Source organism: Echiichthys vipera (genome assembly GCF_963691815.1).
Source record: "Echiichthys vipera genome assembly, chromosome: 1".
In the NCBI taxonomy this organism is placed as follows: Eukaryota; Metazoa; Chordata; class Actinopteri; order Perciformes; family Trachinidae; genus Echiichthys; species Echiichthys vipera.
The window spans coordinates 18,642,390-18,666,031 of NC_139826.1; the positions used below are offsets into that span (position 1 = coordinate 18,642,390).

The 23,642-nt window shown below is 40.1% G+C and overlaps 1 protein-coding gene across 2 annotated transcripts in view; it reads left to right on the forward strand.

The window, feature by feature from the left end:
- Positions 1 to 2,746: 2,746 nt before the first annotated feature.
- The window catches only part of esrrga (estrogen-related receptor gamma a), a gene marked incomplete at its 3' end in the record, with an annotated part of 63,732 nt that continues 42,836 nt past the window's right edge, over positions 2,747 to 23,642 (forward strand). Inside the window, exons 1-3 of one of the 2 annotated variants that reach the window (XM_083913699.1) lie at positions 2,747 to 2,900; positions 16,080 to 16,504; positions 23,226 to 23,354. In XM_083913699.1, coding sequence (XP_083769825.1) covers positions 2,833 to 2,900; positions 16,080 to 16,504; positions 23,226 to 23,354 — 622 coding nt within the window. In that variant the 5' untranslated portion in view covers positions 2,747 to 2,832. The remainder of the gene's footprint in view (positions 2,901 to 16,079; positions 16,505 to 23,225; positions 23,355 to 23,642) is intronic. The other variant, XM_083913698.1, reaches the window with a different exon arrangement.

Consider the following 23,642-nt stretch of genomic DNA (forward strand, 5'->3'; position numbering starts at 1 on the left):
ACACACACACACACACACACACACACACCCCAACCTTCTCACATCCACAATACTAGTGTGTGCGTGTGCTGGTGCCGTTTACATGTAGTGACAGGAGCGTGAAATAGGTCAGGTAGAATCACATAGGTTAATACTCTTCTCCTTTATTCTCTCCTTTTACTTTGTACGCATATATAAATATTTATGACCTGAGCTATTTATTTTGTTGATGTTTAAGTACTTTTATGGTTTTGAATGGGGGGATGAAATGCTTCTTGAAATGATCTAAATCCTGAATCATATCCATTGTACTTTTTCCTCTTTTAAGATTAAGCATTTAATAAGATAACAAATCTCCATTGATTCCTGATGTAAATGATTTTCTGATGATTTTGAGACGCCTTTTAGCCTAAAGTTAATCTTCCGGAATAAATGAAGACATGGCAAAATATCAGATTACCTTGCCATAAGGTATAATGTAATAAAACAGAATCTCCCTTTGTAATCCCCAACTGTTTAGATGTCCTGGTTAATAAGTAGCAGATCGGGGGGGATTTCTGCAAAATCAAAAAGCCTTTTACTGTTTAAATACTGTAATAGGGATTTCTCCCACAACTTTGTAAACGTTCTAAAATTGCCTCTCATGGTTCATGGTCATGTTAAGTTAAATGAGTATTTTAGTTTACCATTCCAATGTTATAAATCTCTGCCTTCCTTTCCATTTACTGTGTCCATTACTGTTGGCCCATGCAAGGATGGGGATTCAAACTAACAGCATCATATATACATGGTACTATACCTTTGTCCGGTGTGACACCAAGACACTCCCCCAATAAAAACGCAGTATTAAGTGTTGCCTGTCTATATAGCATTGTGACACCGCAACCAAAGCCAATAAGTGTCTGAAGCAGCAGCAGCAAGATATCGATTCCTCCTATTCACCAGAGTGGAACTAAAACCTACATATTACACACCCTGGCCCTGCACCTCTCACTGAGCCAACCCAGCTCAGTGGATAGAGGGAGGGGTGGCTGTCAGACAAGTGATTGGTCTGTCTACCTGTCTGCCTACGTGGCCCTCACAACCCACAGTGGGACAACATCACACACACGCACACAAATGTCTGTGTGGTGTGTGTTTGTGTGGTAAACATGTGTCTATCAGTTTGTGACACATATCAACATCGTACTGTTTACTGATACATAATGTCTGAGACAACACACACACACAGGAGTGTGGTAATGACAGGACCAATCCGGTGGAACCAAAATAACATTAACTAAAAAAAGTACGATTATTAGATTCAGTAGCGTTGTCACTCCTTGCATTGCTTAAAGAGCTCCCAGGTGTTTTGATTTGAAAAGATTAGTCTGTATCTTTATAAACCAATGTAAAATGATTACTGTAGTTTGTAAACTTGTAAGCAAACTTAAATATCAAATTACTTTCCCCTTTTGAGGGCCATTTTGGAATAATTAATCATAATTATTTTTGACTTAATGTCAGTTTGCAAAAAAACAAAAAAAAAACATGCTCGAAATGCGATGCACAGAGATGCCTCAAGTGTTGCTGTAGGCATCTCTTATGAATTATTTTAGAATGATAACTTCACAATTGATATGTCTCTGTACTATCTGTTTTCCAGTCTATTGGTTCCTGTATTTTCTACAATTTGTCCACCTGTAATAAAATGCTTTTCTTCTCAACTTCCCGCTCCATTCTCCCCTAGTAGTTTTGTTTAAATGCAGGCCACACATTTTCTTATAAAGCCTGCCTTCTCTCCTCTTCTTTGACGTCAGCCATAAGCACTGTCCATTTTTTCTTGCATGCCGTCTTATTTATTTAATTTATTTTGTGCAACGCTTGATTTTGATTCTGTTGCCTGTGGTGACCTTATCACCCCAGCGACAGCTCCTCCCCTGGCAACAGTGCTGGGTTTGATTGACGGATAGCAGTCCCTCCTCCTGCGCTTTTACGTTTATAGTCCCTCAGTCTGAAAGCCTCTGTGCAAGGCTAAAACTGGTAAAACTCATCTGATGATGTTTTGATTGTTTCAGATGTATTTGACAGAAATTTGTTAACACATTACAGGACGGAAGTCTTGTGTACTGGTTTTAAAGTCGCAACCCGTCCGCTGTGCATCTATCTGTCAGCTGTCTGTCTGTCTGTTTTCTGTCTGTCTGTCTGCCTGCCAGAGGTATCAGCTTGTGCGCCTGTGTGTCCGTCTGTCTTTCTATGTTCTTTAAAACCTGTCTGTTTGCATATCTACCTGTCTCTTTCCTGCCTGTGCAAGTAGTTGCATTCTTGTGTAACTGACTGCGTATTCTGTAGCTGTTTGTTATATCTACTGCAGGCATATAGACAAGCAAGACGTGTATGTTGAAAATGTGTGTGTGCATTAACCACATTTGTAACACATTACATGGTCTCCAATTAATTTAAGTAACTTTTTTGGTTTGTTTCCTTTTTCTATCCATATTAGTGTCCTCACCTGTAAAAAAACAATCGTTACATTCATTTATGCTTTATTACACTATATGCACTATGATTTGTATGCATAGTTGTATGTGTTCTCCTAATGTTTTTCAAGCTTTCTTTAACAGATTATGATATTTTACCTAATTGTAAAATAGTTTGATCGTTTATCAAACACCCCCAAGGAGACCTTAGAAAGGTCTGTCACAGCTGCTGTTTTTCTATCTTTTTTTGTTGCACTGGCAGTATTTTCACCCCTCCTTCTCTCACTTTGCCCCTGCCTATAGAATGAACTTATCGAAGGGGCCATTGGTGAACAGCAGCAGTGAAGATAACTCTAAGTCAACCTATAGTAAATGCGGCGCTGGCGCCTGGAGAATGCACCAGAGCTACGATCCACTGGAGGCCAACCACATGAGAGACGCACATGCCCTCTACAACCCCAGGTAAGAAAGAATGACGAGCAAACCAAAGACACACAAAAAGAAAGGGATAGAGAGAAAAAAACGTAAAACAAGAAGAGTCCCTGATTCTGTTAGGTTCGGTTTTACACAAAAGCCACACTTGACCTCTATAAACCTCAGATGAAAGAGAAAGAAAAGGCAAGCACTTTGAGACATCAAAAGCCAGTATTTTAGTGGTTTGTGTGTGTGCGTGCATGCATGTGTGTGCACATGTCTGCATGCAAGAGAGAACTTTTCTCCACAATCTATTATAGCAATGGTGCTATATATTTCCCTCTTTTCTTAGTTTTCAGTAATTTACATCCTAAGTCAGATATTTCTTCTTTGACTTATTCCATGTAAGCAGGCTATATGTTCAAACTGATTAAATTTTCTGCATAGACGTTTTATTAGATCCGTATTTAAAATAAGCTGCTCTGCTTTTGTGTCACCACATGCAAAAGTCAAAATTACTATATGCAATAAGCAGATTTACCTCCTTAAAAGTAAAGCCATGAACAAAGCAAGTTCATCAGTCTGTATTTTATCGGATTTTTTTTACGTTTCTAAAATACCGGACTATGAGTTACTGGAGTGACTGCTAGGATTCCACGGTACAAACCCTCAAATATTCCTGATCATCAGTGACAACAGGCATTGAGAATTTGTGCACGGAGGAGAAAGGACTTATCTTCTGCCTTTTAAACATTTTTAATGTGTTTATGTGAGCAGTGTTTTCTACCAATTCAGTGTCCAGAGGCAAAGAAAGTAAGTACAAATATTGCTTGGTATTTCTTCCTCACCTGTAACAAGGTTTTTGTTTTGTCTTGCTTTTTTTTTTTTTTTTACAATATATATGGGGTATCATAAGAAAGTGAGATTCAACCTCTGCCTCAAGGACACTCCAGTAGTGTTGCAGCCCAGAGGCTTTAAATCATAGGCCTATCATTCGGTTGAAGGACAGTCACACTTACCATTACAGTAATCCTTCATGCCATCTGCATGTGCAATAAAGCGTGAAAAGCTTTAACAAAGTGAAATTTCACTATAAGTTCTCCAGTGGAAACCAGTTTTAGGTTTGTGTTGTTCGAGGCAGGTGAAACTGAGGGCTGCCTTAGTCCATTATTAGAACATAAACTGTAAATATGCTGCTTGTTTCATGTTAAAACACAGCAAATGTGTGACACATGAAACACAAACAACCTTTCTCTTCTATCCATCCCCTCTCTCTGTCTACCACTTCCTTTCTCTGTCTTTTAGTCATTCTAACTTTCTCTGGATAATAAATATATATATATATATGTTTTATTATATTATATTTTCTCAATTCCCTGAGTTGTTGTTACGAAGCACTGCCAATTTACTGTAGATGCCATTAAATTCAAAACCTGTTCGGTTACCATTTAAAAAACTTTATCTCAAACTTGATGCAGCATGATCTCACTAAATGGCATGATTATATTTCTAATGTGTATTATGTTGTTATTGCTGTATTATTGCATCCTATTAGAACACTATTGATTAGCACATGTTAGGAGCCCTTTCATTTCATGTGTGTGTGTGTGTGTGTGTGTGTGCATGCGTGCCAATGTGCACTGTAGACTGGAAAGCCTTAGTCCAATAGGATTTCAGGATTAGTCTGGGTCAAGCCAATTAGAGGTCTGCCAAGCCATTCTCACACAGACTCTCAGCCAATCAGCAAAAGGAGTGTTAGTAGCACAATGTGAGCATTTGTGTGTGTGTGTGCGTGCGCGTGTGCGTATGGTGTGTGTGTGTATGTTGGCAAACATTGAAGTCTAGTGATGAGAGGTGTAAAGGTTTGCCAGGAGCTAGGGAGTCACGCCATGGCTTAAAAGTTACACACTAAATGTGTGCATATAGATAAACACACACACGCACACACACACACTAAACTCCGCATTAGGAAACATTTAAGTTAAAACAAACTACAGTTGATATTGTATTTACAAATTCAGCTGTCAAAACTATGACGCACCTCTGATGTGACAGAACTTTATTTCCTGCAGATTATAACAACTATAACAACATCTGCTGAAGTTTACAATAAACAATATGTTCACAACAGGCCTCTTTCACAGCAGAAAGTTTGACTTTCTGTTCAAGTGTCCAAATAATAAAGTTCCTACTTGTAAACCTGGGGCAAATCCATATTTCCTTGACTTCATGAAGCTGTTGTCTGACATCACACAACAATGGCAGCCCCGTACATGTATGTATATATATTAGCCTGTATTTAATAAGAATAATATTTAAAGGTTGAATATGTAGAATGAGCAGAACACACTCAAGATCGTAGTCGCAACCACAAAAAAAAATTCCAGCAGTCAGGTTGCCAGGTTCGCCAGACCCGGTCTAGCAGCCTACAGGATACCGGAGTCTGTTTGAGCCTGTTTGAACCCATCCCCTTCGGCAAATCATTTTGCATAGGAGTTAGACTGACAGTTACCGTTTGCTGCTACCGTAGCTAAGTAAACATGAAAGTTATTTTACCGATCAAAGAGAAACGTAGCCATTGTGTTTTAATTCCTTTCTCTTATCTCAGTCAATGGAGTGAAAGCTTGGCCTATATTGACTCTCGTTTTTGCCCGCCACTCAGCTGCTGGGACAAATAAGCAGCTGCAGGATCGGCAAACTCCATTTCACCCAGTGCCGGCCTACAGTAGCTGCACCCAACAACAGACAACCCTAGCAACCCGCAATGCTAGCCGCTATTGGCTGGTACAATGTAAACAGAATGTGACAGAAAGTTATTGTCAAACTCATTGTCAAATTTTATTTAAACATTAATTTAGACTAAAACATTTTTTATGAACAAACAATACTTTAATTCTGTACCACTAAAAACTCCACCCTGGGTGTATTTTTTTTTTTTTTAAAAGATAGCTTTTAATAAAGATGAGAGTTGAATTGTGTGTTCACTTACTAAAGAAACATAATGTTTGTAACGGTCAGAAATGTTTACATTTGGCATTGTGCACCTGGAACTTTTGGAGGTCGGATGTTGAAAATTTCAGCTAGGAAATTTGGACCTCCAACTTTGACTGGAATGCAGCATGAAGGGCCGTCCACATCTAGGATGATAAGAATAACATTTAAAATCATTGCAACTGAAGTGTAGCCCACACCTCAACTACAACGACAGTGGCAAGCCTTATTGAACAATAGTAACACTGATGGACGATCAAAGTCCATCAGAATTTACAGGGCGTCATGTTCAAACTCTACTGAATGATAAATAGAGTTAATAAAGTATAGCCTTCTTACTTAAATCAGCACCATCTCTCTCCTCGCCTCCATAGTGCCTAAAGACACACAGCACCACAACTGTACTGCATAGTAGTGGCTACTTTTCAACAGTTTTCTTCATGTTCCTTTTGCAAAACAAAGTGCTTTATGAATGTTGTATTTTCCCCTCTTTCCGCATTTAGGAAACACAATGCGGAAGACGAGGGACATGTGGGGCTCTGACACTATTTACAGAAGGTTATATCGTTCCTCAATGTCGATTTTCTTTATTGTTATAGTTATTGGTGTAGACGGCCCTTAAGTCATGACAGTTTCACATTAAGTCAGCGTGCACATTACCCAGACCTGAAACTAAAGAAGCTAAATGGAGTTTCACCATCATTAATTGATTATTCACAATTAAAGGACCTATTCTATAAAAACAACAGAAAAAGGCATAAAAACACAATATTCAGAAAGATGCAGGTAAATAACAGTCACCTCACACAGCTTTTCTCATACACACACACAGTAAAAGTAGCACATTTGCACACACACACACACACACACACACACACACACACACACTCACACACACACACAGATCACATGATCGCTTGAACATTCCCTTCAGGAGATATGACCTCCAACGGTGTTGATAGAATTTAGTCACACAATTGATATAAATACTCTCATACACACACACACACACACACACACAAACAAACACAGACACACATACACACACACACACACACACACACACACACACACACACACAGACACACACGATGCACCTTGTTAACACTGAGCATTACATTCATTCATGATATACATCAAAAACCCAAATTGTCTTATATAAGAAATAATGTAAAAAAAAACTTTCATAGGCTTTGTTTCAAATGACAACTTTTTTTGTGATTTGCAGTTTTTTACTGAACAGCAACAATATTATTCCTCTTTTTATTTAGGCCATCAAACCATGGGAATGTGATTAATGTTAGGCAGACCGAGTGCACTTGAACAGACACACACACACACACACACACACACACACACACACACACACACACACACACACACACACACACACACACACAAACACATTGCTGTAAACTGAGCCCAATGTAATCATAATGATAAAGCAGATTGCCTTAACACACAGATGGGCCTCCCAACATGTGTGTGTGTGTGTGTATGCGTGTGTAAGTGTGGGTGGACAACGCTGATTGGATTGCAGATTTATAGAAGAGGATTACTGCTGGAGCAGAGAGAGAGAGCGAAAAAGAGAGAGAGGGTTTCAGACACTCACCTCTCATTAACTTCCACCCCCTTCACCTCAACTCGCCTTATTCTCAGTCAGGGATAAACACACACACATATGCAAGCACAGTCAAGATGCTGTGCTAATGCAGCACCTCATTTTTCCATACAATGTCAAATTGATGCCTATTAATTAATTCACCATTAAAATGCTGAAGCAGCATTTCAATTCTTGTAATAAGCAATTATGACTTTTTACAAGAGGAAAATTTAAAACCATGCAAATGCAAAGCCAAAGCAGCAAGGACGAGCAGTAGTGGACATCCCTTCATTTCAGTCAATAAATTTAATTCAATTGATAACCAATTTGGTAACACAACCAAACTGTTTAAAACCTAAAAGCAATCACTATCCAATATGGTGCCCGTTTTGTGTTTTTTCTGAATGTTAAGGGTTCAAGAGAGGAAAATAAAGATGAAAATCTTGATGAAATATCCATATACACAAAAATGAATTGAGACATGGAGACTATAGAGAATGCGAAAAAATGGTAGACAATCAAAGACAGAAAAAAGCACGTAAGCCAGAAAGAGACAGACAACGAGGCAGAGACAGTGGGCACTCCAGCAAACCTGATTATGACTGGATATGAATTAGATTCCCTAACAGATGGTCCAGGAGCGAGGCTGTAAGGTGCATCAGCCAGCAGTGAGGGGAGGGAGAGTGGGAGGAAGGAAGGAAGGCAGGAGGAAAGAGAGGGAAGATCAGGGGAGAGGCAGAGGAGATGAGTGTCGACAGCAGCTGGTGATAATACAGATCAATTCAGTTCAAAACGTGCAAGAGCTTTCAAATGATTATTTAATGCATTTGTGTAATGTGGGAGGAAATTTTGTATTTTAAGACGTAATCCACAACAGTCACTTTTTTCTTCTTAACCCACAGTCACGGAATGTCATCATACATTAAAAGTAATGTACTGGCTACCAATCACTAAACTTTTATATGTATCAGTACTTTACACAATGTTAAATACCCTCTTCCTGTTTCATTTATGTCATTTATAGAATTTATTAATATTGAATGCTGATTTGAATAGCACCAGACAGGTTTTCTCCGTTTTTTACAGGTGCTCTGCATTATTGTACATACTATAGCTCTGCTCAGCTCTCTCTCTCTCTCTCTCTCTCTCTCTCTCTCTCTCTCCCTCTCTCTCTCTCTCTCTCTCTCTCCCTGTGATGGATAGGTGTAAATCATCACAATCCTGTAGTGACAGCCCAATTTCCCCAAATCTGATCTGCTTAAGAATGCAGCTTTAACACTCTCCTCGCTTATTTCTCCTCTCCTCTCCTCTCTTCTCCTGCATTTATTTTTCTCCTTTACTCAACTCCCCCTCCTCATTCTCTCAGATCAAGCACAACTTTATTTCATTCACTCTCTCACTCCTTCTCTCTCCTCTCTTTTGCAGCATTGCACTCTGTTCCCATTCCTGTTATTCAGCAACCCCCCCCCTCTATCTCTTCCTCTGCCCCATGTCACATTTGAAAGCCCTGTCATATTTACTAGAGTGGAAATCCTCTTTCACCATCTGCTTAATAAAATGTGTTTTTAATCCGAAGGGGGATATTTTGTTTTTTTAAAAGACTCTTTTATTATACTTCTGCGCAATTTCATTTGATACTACACCTTGCCCGGGAGAGCTGTACGTCTCACTATACACCAATGGTTGAATGTGTACGCGTGCATCTGTGTGTGTGTGTGTGTGTGTGTGTGTGTGTGTGTGTGTGTGTGTGTGTGTGTGTGTGTGTGTGTGTGTGTGTGTGTGTGTGTGTGTGTGTGTGTGTGTGTGTGTGTGTGTGTGTGTGTGTGTGTGTGTGTGTGTGTGTGTGTGTGAATGTAGTTGTATCAGCCACAATGGCAAGTGTCGGTAAGTGTTTGGAAGGGTTGTTGTAGCTCTAATACTCAGCGATAACACTGCTAATCCACACACATACACACACACACATACAGTAGAAAGAGAGACGAACACTAACCTTGATCAATGACCTTTCTTTTATAAAGGAACCAGCCCACAATGTATATCCCTTATACCCCTGCACGAACATTGCCTGCCAAAAGCATGTGAATACACATTGTGAATGTATCCAGTCACATTAAATGTATTGTTTATAACAAATTGAATATTAATGCATCATTAGTTAATTACATATTTTCAGAAAATGGCGGATTAGTAATTTCAGGTCCACATGCAGTATCTTCTATAAAATGGTTTACCTAACAAGAGGATGCATTCAATAATTTCATTGATTTCCACTCTCCTTTCCAGTAAGAGGCTTGAGGTCACTACAAGTACATGGTGTGCAATTTAGTCTGCCAAGTCCCAAATAGAACTGAATAAGGCATCTAATTTGCAATAACTTGATTATATAAATACTTGAATATAGTTAAGAGACTAACTTTTAACTGTACTTGTGATGTATAGCGTACTAGATAGAGTTGAATGGTTTTAGAGGTTTGAAGCACTGTTCTTACAGTAGACAACCACCCTTACGAATACAATGACACACAGCAGATAAAGAAAGACAGAAGGAGAGAGAGAGGCAAAGAGAGAGAGACAAAGACAGAGGTAAGGAGAGAGAGAGACATGGTGACAAAGATAGTGCCTGGCAGCAACACACTTATCAGCTACTGCTCTGCAAGAAAATGACCTAAATCATCAAGATTCCCATCTGACACACAACCACACACATACACACGCAGGGTTAGCGGGGCACTGTCTTCATGCTTTTTTTACCTGAACAATCTCAACCTTTTTATATCTTTCTACTTAAATAACTACACCAACGCAGTCAGACTCTCAAATCTAAATAATCTTTGACACAGACCAGAGAAGACTTTGAGTGGAAAAGGAATTCCCTTGAAAACAGGAAAAACAGGCCGGAAAAAGAAAAGAGAAGAAGATGAAACAGTTTTAACAAAACTTCTATGTGACGACTGAAGACATATGAAATGTATTGATATCACTAGACTCAACATGATATTCTTGAATAGTTTGAGGTCTGCAGTTTGGAAAGCACATCATTCTTAATCGATCGTATTTGGCCAAGCCAGCCCTGTGTGTGTTGTCTCCCACTGTTTATCCATTCACATCTAGAGAGGGTGTGTTTGTGTGTGTGTGTGTGTGTGTGCATGTGCAACCCCAGGATGCATCATAACAGCTTTAGCCCCACGAGTGTGACTCTGTAAGTCTTACCCAAATAATTTCACACCTCTGTGAGAGGTGTGCACAGAAATTGAGTGTGTAGGTTTGTGTTTGTTACATTAAAATTCATACCTAAGTATTTGTAATGTCTAAACACACACACTGACACACACTCAGGAATATAGACACGTGCACATTTCCTCTCCTCTGCCGGTCTTTACAGGCCGACAGCCCATTGGGCAGAATGTGTTTTCGCCATTATCACATTGATTGTATGTAATCAGGGGTTTATTCTGCAGCCAATGAAGTGAATTACAGGTTTCCTGCCTGACTAACACTGTAACAATTGATCTGCTCCCTGGTGTGTGTGTGTGAGTGTGTGTGTTAGTATTTGTGTGGAGTGTAAGGCGGTGTGTGTTACAGGGTGTGGATGTACGAGAAAGAGAGAGAAGCAATGATAGTGTGTTTGTGTGTGAGAAGTAGAAACAACTCGAGCCATTGAGACCCAAAGAGAGGGCAAGAGAGAGAGCTCAGTAGGAGGGCGAGTGGTTTAGATTGACTGTCGCTGCGTGAGTTTTTATTTTTTATTTTATTCATTTTTCTCCCTGAAAACATCTATAATCATGGACATACTGTGAGTCTATGGAGCTAAACTCACAGCCACACTCAGATTATTTTCTCTCTCGATTTCTCTACATTTAAACCATGCATTACACGTTGCACATGTAAAAATCCAGATTCAATTACTACTTACCCATAAAATGGCACACATTGCGTTTGCATGCAGGCAGTAATTTAGCCCCCATGAAATAGAAAATGTCTTATTGCTGTCAGCAGCTGTTACCTACTCATTTTGAACCTATGTGTGAAGCTAACAAGTCAAGTTAAGTCAAGTGTGTTTGTGTGTTTGTGCCTGTGTGTTTGCACACTCACCAGTGCATGTATCGAACTAACAAGCTGACAAGCAGTTCAACAACCCTCCACAGATAGGAGTGCGTTGAAACGAGAGTAGAATAGAGAGAGAAATAGAGCAAAGAAAGAAAAATAAACACAGGAGTGTGAGGGCTGAAAAAGCAATTCAGTCTATTGATGAAATCATTCTATCCATTTGACTATGGAAATGTAAATGCATTTTTTGCTCCTATTCCCCTTCTTACCCCATTCTTTAATTCAATGTATTTTCTTCCATCCTTCCTTTACCTTCCCTGGCTCCCAAAGCACAGTCGGTATGATCTAGATAGAATTGTGTAAGGTTTTCTCTCTCTTTTTTTTCTCTTTTTGCTTATTGGACTGTGTGTTCTTATCAGCATCGAGCGCACAATGCTTGGTGTGATAGAAAGGTATTAGCCAACCCGTGGTAGCTACATTGTCAGCACTTCTCCCTTCTCTGTCTCTATTGCTACCACTTCTATTTCCTCTGTTTTTTGCTCTCTCTCGTATTCCTCTTTACTCTATTTGTATCGCTTTTACCATGGGATTTTTAAAAATGTTGTTAGGGCAGTGAGATGTTTCATTCCTCTATACCTTCATCCACTGAAGTGTGCCAGGGTGTTGTCAAATGAATATATTTTAAGAAAACATTTAAATGCTTGCATCTTGGCTGCACAATTTACCTCTATTAATTATCTTCACACAAACATTTCAATCGTAAATTGGTTGTTGGTCCATTTCTATTTGTTATGCTCATATTTGTACTCAGCGATGTAACTGCTGACATCAAGAGACATGGACAGAGGAGTCAAGCAGTGCAAGAAACATACGCAGTTATAAACAAACTGAGTGATATTTAAACCACTGAACTGCTACTGAAAGGTGAATGTTCAAATGACACCCAGGCTGTCTGTTGTAAACCTCTATTCAACTTGCATTTACTTACACTGCTTTTCTTTTCTTCTCTAACCTGGGGCGGGACAAAAACAGTTTGGAGTCGTTGACCATGAGTTTGTGTTTATGGCTGCCATCTCGCGAGGCAGTCATACAAAGATTGTATGTAATGAAAGGGTGCAAGTGCACAAAGAAACTAAAGGAACACACAGCAAACAGCACAGAGACACAGAGTGAGGCAGAGAGTAGTTGCTCTAATACGATGATTGTATGTTTGTCCCTGCCAGTTGTCAGGGCGCTGCATCAGACCACCGCTCTAATGACAGCTTGTCATACTAAAGTGGCCCACCTTCCTTCAAAACACACTTCTTTTTCCATTCTTTCTTTTTTGACTTCATTCAATTCTTTCTGTTGCTCTCTCTCTCTCCACACGTCCACTGTGCCTTCAAAAAGTGAGAAATGAGGGAAAAAAGAAAAGAAATTGGGACGAAGAGAAAGAGAAAATGACAGGGATCGAGCTGGAAATGGAGACAAGGGAAGGTGGAGATCTTTCTGGTGTTTTCTCTCAGTAAGGGACAGGTAAATAGGCCTGCTGAATATTTGATGTCTGTAGGTACTAAACAGCCACTTTTGTCCCCTTGCCCTGGCTGTTTGTGTCTCATATCTAGTTGTTGTCACAAACACTGTATGTGTGGTCAGTTTTATCATCACTAATCCTAAAATATAAACCCTCATTCGAATAGACGATATGTTAATGTGAGGAATTATGACAATTCGAAACAAAATAAATTACGTCCCATTTTGTATGTTATTCATGCAATTCAAAGCAGCTCAGATCTTTTGTTTTCATTATTACGAAACATGTTACAGTATGGTGCTGAAGTGCATCAAAATGAACAGAATAGCAGAAAGAAAAATGAAATTCAAAACTCTTCTTCAGTAACAGAATTAAGCACTTCTTTCTGCAATCATCTCATAACACGCTGCTCACGTCTTTCAGCCCCTTGTGAAAATATAAAAAGAAAAAGAAACACACTCAAGCCTTTTCCTCTTTATATAAACCTCTTTTAACACCTAAAAACATAAAGAACTGATAAAAAAGGGACCCAAACCCTTCCCTCTCTCTCCACCCTCATCTGAAGAGCAGACAGGCACAATAAGACTGCTCTTTCAGCACTGAGCCATCGTTACATAGCGCCATAATTATACTGATAACATACATACATAAATGCATTCAACCTCTCGCTCGGCACAGCGCACTGGCTGTGATTTCTTAATCTTCTTTCCTCTTCTCCTATCCTCTACATGCATGTCTTCTTTTTTTTCTTTTTATTCCTCCCCCTTCGACTGCCATTATTTTTCATTTATAACCAGAGAGAGAGAGAGAGAGCACGTAGAAAGACTTGAGTGAGAGAAAAAGGAAGAGACAGAGAGTTACGGAAAGGGAGAAGGAAAGAGAGATAGATGAGAATTTGAGAGAGAGAGAAAGAGGAAAAAAACGCCTGAGATCTTTTGGCACTTAAACTCTTTCACTTAATGGTGCTCAGAGGGATTGACGGTCGAAGGGAGGGGGCATAAAAGAGCATAAAGAGTGAAAAAGGAGAGATTAAATCATCACCATCACATCATCTACTTAAATGTCTCTACTCTTTTTCTGTCACCACTGTATTTTCTCTCCCTGTGTTGGAACATAGGAAACCCTGTGTGATCTCTCATTATCCCATCACTCTTTCCCACATTTACATTTATTTCTTCCTTGCTTATTCTACCATCTTATGTGTTTCTATCTCCTCTTGTATCCTTCCATTGAGTCTCTCCATACCTTTTTTTTTAAACCTCCTTTCCTCTTCCTTGATTTGTTTCCAAACCTTTCTCACCGCCCCCCCTCTTTCCACATCGAAGGCCTACCTTAGCATCAGATAAACGGATTTATAGACATTGGTGAATACCACAAAGCCACGATTAATGGAGTCACCGAATTAGAAGAACTTGCAGGGAGGGGAGGGCAGAAGTGTTGGAGGGAATAAAACACATGATGAAAAGGGAGAAGAAGGCCAAAGTCTTGTACATTATAAATGTCATATCACCTTATGAAAGGAAAAATCGACTCTAAACGAAAGCCCTGAATTGGGAAAGGTTTTGCCTCACAGCACTTGTGCATGTTTGTCTTAAAAGAGGAGGACCGCTTTGTCTCATCTTGCTGCTTATCAAACGCATTAAAGCATGTAAAAAACAAAAAAACAACAAAGTGCTGTCATCATTCAGTGCAGCCGACTCCTCTTTTACTCTTTCTCCATTCTGACTGTCTGTCTGACTATTTGTCTATCTGCCTACCTGTTTTTCTGTCCATATCCATTCTCCATTCCCTCACCCTTCCCTCTCCCGCCCGGCTCTCTATTCTCCGTCGAGGCGCTGTCTGTGTTTTATGGGTCCCTGTAGAACAGGGATCTTTTACAGGCTGACTGGACTTTAGAAGCCCCTCGTTTAGCAGCATCCTGCCTTAATTAAAAACCCCTTTTGTGCTTTCTGCCTTTAACAATGAATGGGGAGAGAATGGTGGGAGGGCAGGGTTAGAGGGAAAGAGAGTGGTAATGCAGAGAGGAAGAGAAGGAGAGAGCGGGAAGGGATAGAGGAAAAGAGATGGCAGTGAATAGGAAGTGATAGGAAGACAGGCAGATAGATAGTACGGTAGACAATGGGAAGGATGGAGAGATATGGACAGAGAGAAGATAGCTGTTAATTACAACTGCCATTAACAAGACACCAGACAGCCTCCTTAGGGAGAGGAAGAAGGAAAGGAGCAGACTAGAGGAACGGAGAGAGAGAGAGAGAGAGAGAGAGAAAGAGAGAGAGACAGCAGAGAAGAACAAGAGATGAGGAGAGGAATACAGGAATACCTGGGCACTGATAAGCAGAGATTTAGTTTTGTTTTTTTCAGAGACAGATTTGTATTGCATGGCCTCCCATAACTTCTTAAACTGTATCTGTCAGTGTGTGCTTGAATATATGTGTGTGGGTGTTTATGTGATCATCATGTACGTGTGAAACTGTCTTTGGGATGATTGAGCAGCAGAGAGGCTGCTTACTGATTACCTTCATGTAGAACAAGCTGCTATTGACTGGAAAGTGACGGATGACCGTCGGCTCCGAGCATGTGTATGTGTTTATGTTACTGTGTGGTACTAAAGATGCTTCTCTGCTGCTCTATTTTACACACAGCTCCCCTAATGAACCACAATCTATTTATTTTTTGTATCTAACTCTTTTACTCTCTTTTATTACCGTGCAAGTTCTTTCTCCCTCTGCACAGCTCTCTCCATCATTTATCTTAAGAAAAGAATAACAAATGTGATGGATGGATTGTGTGTGTACATGTATGTGCGTCATTTATAGAACTTGCCAGGCTGAGTGGAAAAAATACAAATCCATCATTGAGAGTGACAGTGAGGAAATACAACAACATTAGAACAAATGATTGCTATAATTGGACTTTCAAACGTTGCCTTAACTGTATCTGTTTTCCTTCTCCTCTGGCTCTACCTTCCCTCCAACCCTTCTTCTCTCTTTTCCATCATTTTTCTGACATTTCAAACATGACATTTTCTTGTAATACTTTCTTCTTCTATTTTTTTTCTGTCTCACTCCCTTAGGCTTCTCTGCAGAATGTCCAGTAAGGAGCGCCACCTTGAGTCTAACTGTCCGTCCTCTTATATAAAGACTGAGCCGTCTAGTCCTGCCTCCCTGACTGACAGCCTAAACCATCACTCCCCTGGTGGCTCCAGTGACGCCTCAGGCTCCTATTCGTCCACGATGAACGGCCACCCCAACGGCTTAGACTCCCCGAGCCTTTACGGTTCCAACGCAGGCCCCCTGGGTCCTGCTGGTGGCCCCGGATCAAAGCGTTACGAGGACTGTTCGTCAACTATTGGGGAAGACTCACAGATTAAGTGCGAGTACATGTTGAATTCCATGCCCAAGAGGTTGTGTCTGGTGTGCGGGGACATTGCGTCAGGGTACCACTATGGAGTGGCATCCTGTGAGGCCTGCAAGGCCTTCTTCAAACGCACCATCCAAGGTTGGCTTCTTTTTTGACTTTCTGTCAAAATAATTATCTCTCTGTTTATCTACATTAATATTTGTTACAATAGACATTTAGGTTGTCAAAAGTATCAATACTCCAATACTTTTTAATACCTTGTGTTTAATAAGATACAATACCCATATTTTATATTATCGAAAGTATCCAAGCCATGAAAGGCAGATCTAAAATCAGATTTTCAACTCAAGGCTACACAGATGAAACAACGGTAAAAAAATCCTCTCTGTGTTGTTAAGTGTTCTTTTTCTGACTTTTTTTTGTAAAAGCACTGTGTGTAGGTGAGGATGTTAATAGGGAAAAAAAGAAAATAAAATTATCCTATGTTGTGTGCCTTTTTGCTGTGGTATAGAGAGATGTATGGAGTAGCATTTTTTATACTAGTATTGTATTGAAGTTCAAAATCCTAGTATTGTGACAACCTTAGTAGGCATTATATTGAGTTGTAACTATTTGATGTTTTTTTTGTTGTTTTTTTAAAATTAATATCTCTTAAATATACCTTTATGAAGCTATTAAAGTGCTTGAAAGTTAAAACAACAAATGCGCCCATTACAGGGTTGGCTGCGCAGGGCATAATGTCAGAAGTTAAAGGTGAAGAGTGTTTTTCATATTGAACTAAATGGGTTCTCTAAAAAATCACAACCTTTCAGAGAAATATTGTAGACAGAATACCTAAAACATAAACTGTACTCTACCACACATGCACATTCACATGACCAACTATACTAGATCCAGGACGTATGATAAAAGCCTTTGGCCAGATGTGAACCCAGATTTTTATGTGGCGCATGGTTCTGCTAAGTAAGCCACCCGGACACCCACCACCATCTTTCATGATTTCTCTTTCTGTCATACATGCACATACTCACACTCAAATATAAGCATCCAATCAGGTTTATTCATACACACCAACTCCGAAACACGCCCCTCTTTCACCCTCAACCTTGACCTCTATCTTCATCAACAGCAAAGAGTAATTTCCAGGTAGTGTTTGCATTTCCCAGATCTAGCTGCTTATGCTCTAAAGGTAGAGTGTTAGCTATAAGCCTGTTGTCTGGGAGATAACGTAGTGTCAGAGAAAGGTCAGAGGTGATGTCTCAGGGTTAGGAGTTCAGGTTAGGGGTCAGGGGAGAGAAGGGGTAGAGTAGTAATCCACATGATGAGAAGAGTACCAGGAATTAGGCTCAGTAATCCTTTGCTCATCTCTTGTTAGGGCCAGAAGTAGTCCAGAATGTGCACAGGACTGGTATTTAGGCTATCCTCTCCAGTTTTGTGGTTATTCAATTCTTACTTAACTCTTAGCTTAATCATTGGTATATCCTTCATTTACCCTTGTAAGCACAGGACAGGGCAGAAGCAACCAATTAGCCATAAAGCAAGCCAGTAAGTCAGCCATTTGTTCATTAATCCACACACTACAAAGGATAACGCAACCATCCCTAGTTTTACATGACTTACACAATATGTGGAAAAGCATCCAATATATGGTGCATGAAATTTCACAAATATTGTACTCGTATGAAATCTACAACTTTATTGATTAATTAATTGGGTTTTATTATCATTTTCATGTGTCTTTCCACAGCAAGCCCAACTGAAGCATAAATGTATTAATTGGTTTACCTCTGTAATGGAAAAACAATATAGGGTATAGCTGCAAATATTCTGTACTTTTGTTAGCGCAAAACAATTCCCATGAAAGGACTAAAACTAGCAGTGTGTTCATAAGTCTCAGCACTATCTGACTCAGCCACAAGTCCATTTGTTCCTGCTGAAGACTTTATTCTTCAAAAACAGGTCATTAATATACAAACTTTTATTGATTTAAAAGCTAAGCCCTCTAGGTTTTTGGCAAACATATTTCAGCCACTGATTTGCTGCACTAGCAAGTATTTCCATCAGAAGGACTGAACTGTAGGATTGACGTAAAGTAAACTACAGTGCTCGTGTTGATCATACAAAAGGCATGCATCAACCAGCGCAACAGTGTGGCTCAGTGATGTGGTTTTAGTCATTTGACAACAAAGGGGGTCTTTGGCACAGATGGATAATATCAGACTTTGATAACACAGGCAATACTTGCTACAAATTAATCAATTCATTGTTGGTTTTACTCTTTTCATGGGATTTCATGGCAGTAAGAACTCTGATAACCCATCCAATAGAAAGAAAGGGAAATCAGGGAAAAGTCATTGAATGTTAAGTTCATATCAGGACCACCAGTCAGAAAGTCGGTCTGCAAGTGGTGAACCTTTGAAGACTTTGCGTTTGAGTAATGATTGGTTCACGTTTTTAAGGAACTAATAGGCCCCATTAGTCAGCAGGACAGCCCTCTTGTCTGTCAGTATGCAAGTGCTACCAAGCTACCAGTCAGCCAGCCAGCCAGCCGTCATCGATCCATTGAATCGGACAGTCTGTCAGTCATATCAGACAGGATTCATCTATCTGCCTTTCCATCCATCCACTTATCTGTCGCTGCTTTCTTTTGCCTCCGATAAGCAGCTTTTCCGGTAAAGCCCCAGAGAGAGAGAGATGTGAGTGAGGGGGGATGCAGGTCTTACATTCACTAGATGGTCACCACTACCTAGAGATGACCTGTATGTGTTTATTATGGGATGAGATCAGGACACAGAGCAATCCCGACAAAGAGATTGGAACACGCACATATAGAGATAAAATCAGAGACACGCACGCACAGACACAAACCCACAGAAGCACTTCCAACACCAACACACATGACCCTGTAATCACTGTGTATAGGTTTAACCCTCATCAGTCATCGCTGTTTTGTATAATTGTTGACCGATTGCACATGTATCATTTCATTTAGAGGGCTTGTTAAAGGTTACAAAGGTGAGAATACAGTCACAGATTAAATACCAAGAGCCCAACAAATGTATAGATATGATGTCAACAGCAGAGCCTCTTAAGAGTATGACATTGAACAGATTTAAAGCAATGCCCCTTCCCATCTCTCTCTCTCTCTCTTTCCCCCAGTTCCTCATTTTCACTTTATTTGTAATCTTCCCTTCTCCTGTAGTGGACATGTTGCAGCTCAGGAAGGCCAGAGTGAAAGGTTATGGGTCAAGACTCTGGCAAAGCTAGTCAAAGGACTGTTGTCACGTAAGGTTGTGACAATATACATCAGCAAAAGGATGGGAGGCCATGTTTAAACTGGTCCCATTAGAATAATATACTGAAAACTGAGCTGGAAGGGGTATCCTACTTAATTAAAAAATTTAGACATTCTAATACACTTCTTAATGGCATAAATATTGCATTATTATTCAAAATTAACATAAAATATTCTGGATGTTTATTAAGAAATATGTTATCATCTGCTCACAATAATCTTACATCAGGAATTTTCCAAGCTTGGATGGACACAACAAGAATTCACTTTTTTTTCATCAATATGTGTGCTACGGTATTACTGTTAATATTTGTTTGGATGCAGACTGAGCAGTCTTGGATCCACTGGAACAAATGGGTCATGACATTATCTTTGGCTGCCACACAAGCCAAACTCATCACAGATAGTGTGCGGGTGTATGTTACCCCGTGTGTCTGTGTGTGGGCTTGTGCTCATCCATGTAAATGAGCACAGGTTTATGTGTATGTATGTGCACATAAACCTGTGTTTATGCATGTGTGTGTGTTAGTGTGTGTGTCTTGGCTGGGAAGCAGGGCCAGCCTCAGATGGGCAGCCGCAGACATATTGGTATGTTTCAACCCATTAGCCAATAAAACCGCAGGTAATCACCAAAAAAACACCTCCAGCTGGACAGGGAGGAGAGCATGGGATGGGAGAGGAGATGAGAGGAGAGGAGGACCGAGGATAGGAGGAGAGGAGAGAAGAAGAGAGGAGATGAGTTGAGTTGAGTTTGGATACATAACAAGTTGAAAAAAGGAATGAGAGGAAGAGAGGAGAAGGGGGAGGGTAGACTTGAAAGTAGAAAGGAATTAGTGGCATGGGTGTTTGTGTGTGTGTGTGTGTGTGTGTGTGTGTGTGTGTGTGTGTGTGTGTGTGTGTGTGTGTGTGTGTGTGTGTGTGTGTGTGTGTGTGTGTGTGTGTGTGTGTGTGTGTGTGTGTGTGTGTGTGTGTGTGTGTGTGTGTGTGTGTGTGTGTGCGTGTGTGTGCGTGTGTGTGTGTTGGTCTCTCTCGCAGCATGGAGGAAGTGGCTCTGGCAGCTGCTGTTTCTGTGGCGTCAGTCCAGCGACACCTGACAACCTGCATCTATCACTCCCTTATTGAGAGAGAGGGATAAAGGGGAGTGAGGAAGAGGGCAAAGTGTGGGAGAGGGAGGGATAGGGCTAAGAAATGGGAAGATGAAGACAGCAAGAGGGCAAAAGAAAGGTAGGTGAGAGCAGGAAAGATGAAGATAAGAAAAGAAACAGTGCAGTGAAAATGTAACTGAGACAATCAACCAAGGGGGTTCTGTTCATACTGCCTTAAAGAAAATAAAGAAATTCTTTAATAAGTTAACAATTTTAAATATGAAAATACTTAGCCAAGGTGCTAAGAAAAGGAAGCAGACAGGAGGGTGAGGCTGAACTAAGATAGACAAAGTTAGATATGTTACGCCAGCAGAGGTTAAAGAAAAAAGAGGGGGAGGGGGAGCTCAAAGACACACTTACATTCATATACACAGTCTGTATAGTTGTGGTCAATTGTCATGCAGCAGGTGGACATACACACACATCTCAAAGGAGATTGCAGGGGATTTAAGGCCCTCATATATCCTCCTCTCTCACACCAACACACACACACACACATACAAACTGACACATTATACATAGGAGCCTCCAAAATCCTCTCCACCCTAAGCCCACCTCAGTGCACAATAAGACACATAAGGACAGACACAGAGAGCTATAACATTATGATATAAACCCTTCTTTTCTAATTCTAGTTTTAAAGTCCACTACACTTACAAATTAAATTAAATTCAAGTTTCACAAACATTATTTCTGTCTTAAGAACCATTTTAGTCAACAAATATTATGCATTCTCTATTGATGCCCACTTCCACAGTAGCACTCAATATATGTAGACGTTAAAAAAAAAAATCTCTGTGAGGTTTAACTCATTTAGCCTTAGTGCTACCGACGCTCTAAGTGGCTCTTTACTGCAGTTATCCATTTAGCAGCACTTGCCTGTTTAGCCTTGCAATAACAAGGCCTTTTACTGACCACCTATTAACCCACGCAGATTCTGTGTCATTAGCACGTTTAGCCTTAGTGCTAGGTAAGTGTCCCTCTTAATTGCTGAATTCATCTGCACCTTTTGTATCATCAGCATGTAAAGGTTCAGTTTGAGCTAACCAGTCCCATTTGTGTCCATTAAGGGCTCCCCATAGCATTTAGCATGTTTGGCCTTTACTTTAACTAACAAGGCCGGTTAATGAATATCTTGTTACCCATTAAACAAGTGTTTGTGCATTAAGCCTTTTCCTGAGCTAACTAGCCCATTTAATCAGCCCAGTAATGAGAAACATCCTCTCCACAGCAGCAGTCAATAGTAATCACTGTTTACTCTGTTTCAGTGGGAGATGCATTGGCTTGCTGGGGCACTGTAGTTGTCAGGTTGGCACGAGAGGAAGGGAACAATGGGTTTTTGGGTGTTCACATCTCAACCCAGTTCATACAGTACTGTAGATAAATAAACCTTCCCGAACAAAGAAACCTGTTTCTGCAATTGTCCAAACTGTCCTCACAAATCCATAACTGCGCTTTGTTTAGAAATGGGGGAAGCGAATTACTAAGTGGAGGAAATGAGCAGAACTGGAGGGAGAGTGAAGCTGAAAATTAGAAAACAAAAAAACAGAATGAAACAGACTCCAACAAGGGGGTAGGAAAATGGGAGGCACAGTAAATGGTTCGACAGAGGTCACATTAAGACATATAGTAAAATACAGAGTGTTGATAAATGGTAAAAACACAGGAGGTGACAACTTAGGAGTAGGAGGATGTAGAAAGCGATGGATAAAGTAGAGGAGAAAGGTTGTGGACAGTTAAAGGTAAATGTGGTTTTAGCCTCTAACACACTTGAGGTGTTGTTCTTGTTGGCGAGGGTTGAAAAGTTAATAGACTTACATTGGCTAATAATCTAAGCCTCAGCTCTTCATCTGTGTTACTGGGATTGAACTGCAGCTAGTCACGCAACCTCAGTTTTCTCAAGCCATGAGGCATGAACACACACACATATACAAACAATTAAACTGTTTTCTGTCAGTAAATAAGTGACAGCAGTGAATCGCTGACACATTAAATCAAAAGCCCTACAATCACAATACCATCCTTACAAACAAGCTCAAATCACAAGAAATCAGATTCTCTCTTTATGGTTGTGAGTTTAAAGGAATTGGTTTCAGTGCTTGGTCTGTAATATGCCACCAAACCGACAAAGGACCACCTTAAAGTCAAAGGTCCAGACCCAGTAGCTGAGTCAGTTTTCAAAAAAGTTAATTTTATGTTTTATGTTATAATGTTTGTGTCTCTGTAAATTATGTACTGGGTTTTTCTCTCTCTGTCCATTGCTTAAATGTTCTTTATTATAAATGAAAAAATATATGTACTGTAAATGGATTTTTTTTTTTTTTTTTTTTGTCTAAAAGGTTGTCTACCCACCTCTTTGTTGAAGTATCCATCTAAAATGAAACCCATTTCTGTGTTCCTCCAACATGTTTACATACAGGCAACATAGAGTACAGCTGTCCAGCCACCAACGAGTGCGAGATCACCAAGAGGAGACGCAAGTCGTGCCAGGCCTGCCGCTTCATGAAGTGTCTGACTGTGGGCATGCTGAGGGAGGGTAAGGGAAAAGGTCTCTTCCTTATCTTTCTCTGTTAACTGTGCTACATGTAGCATTTTTAAAGCTGAATTAATGTGTATTAATTTAATTATCAATCGAGGCCAATGCCGATAAATACTGAATACAGCATTTAGCCTCATCGTAAGACCACTAACCCTTTTAGGGGTAGAAATGTGGTCTTAAGTTTGACGAACACAAGAACAAACCATGTCATACAAACAGGACAACTGTTTGTTCAAACATGGTTACATTGGTTTATGGTAAATACACCAGGATACATCAAAGTATGACAATGATTTA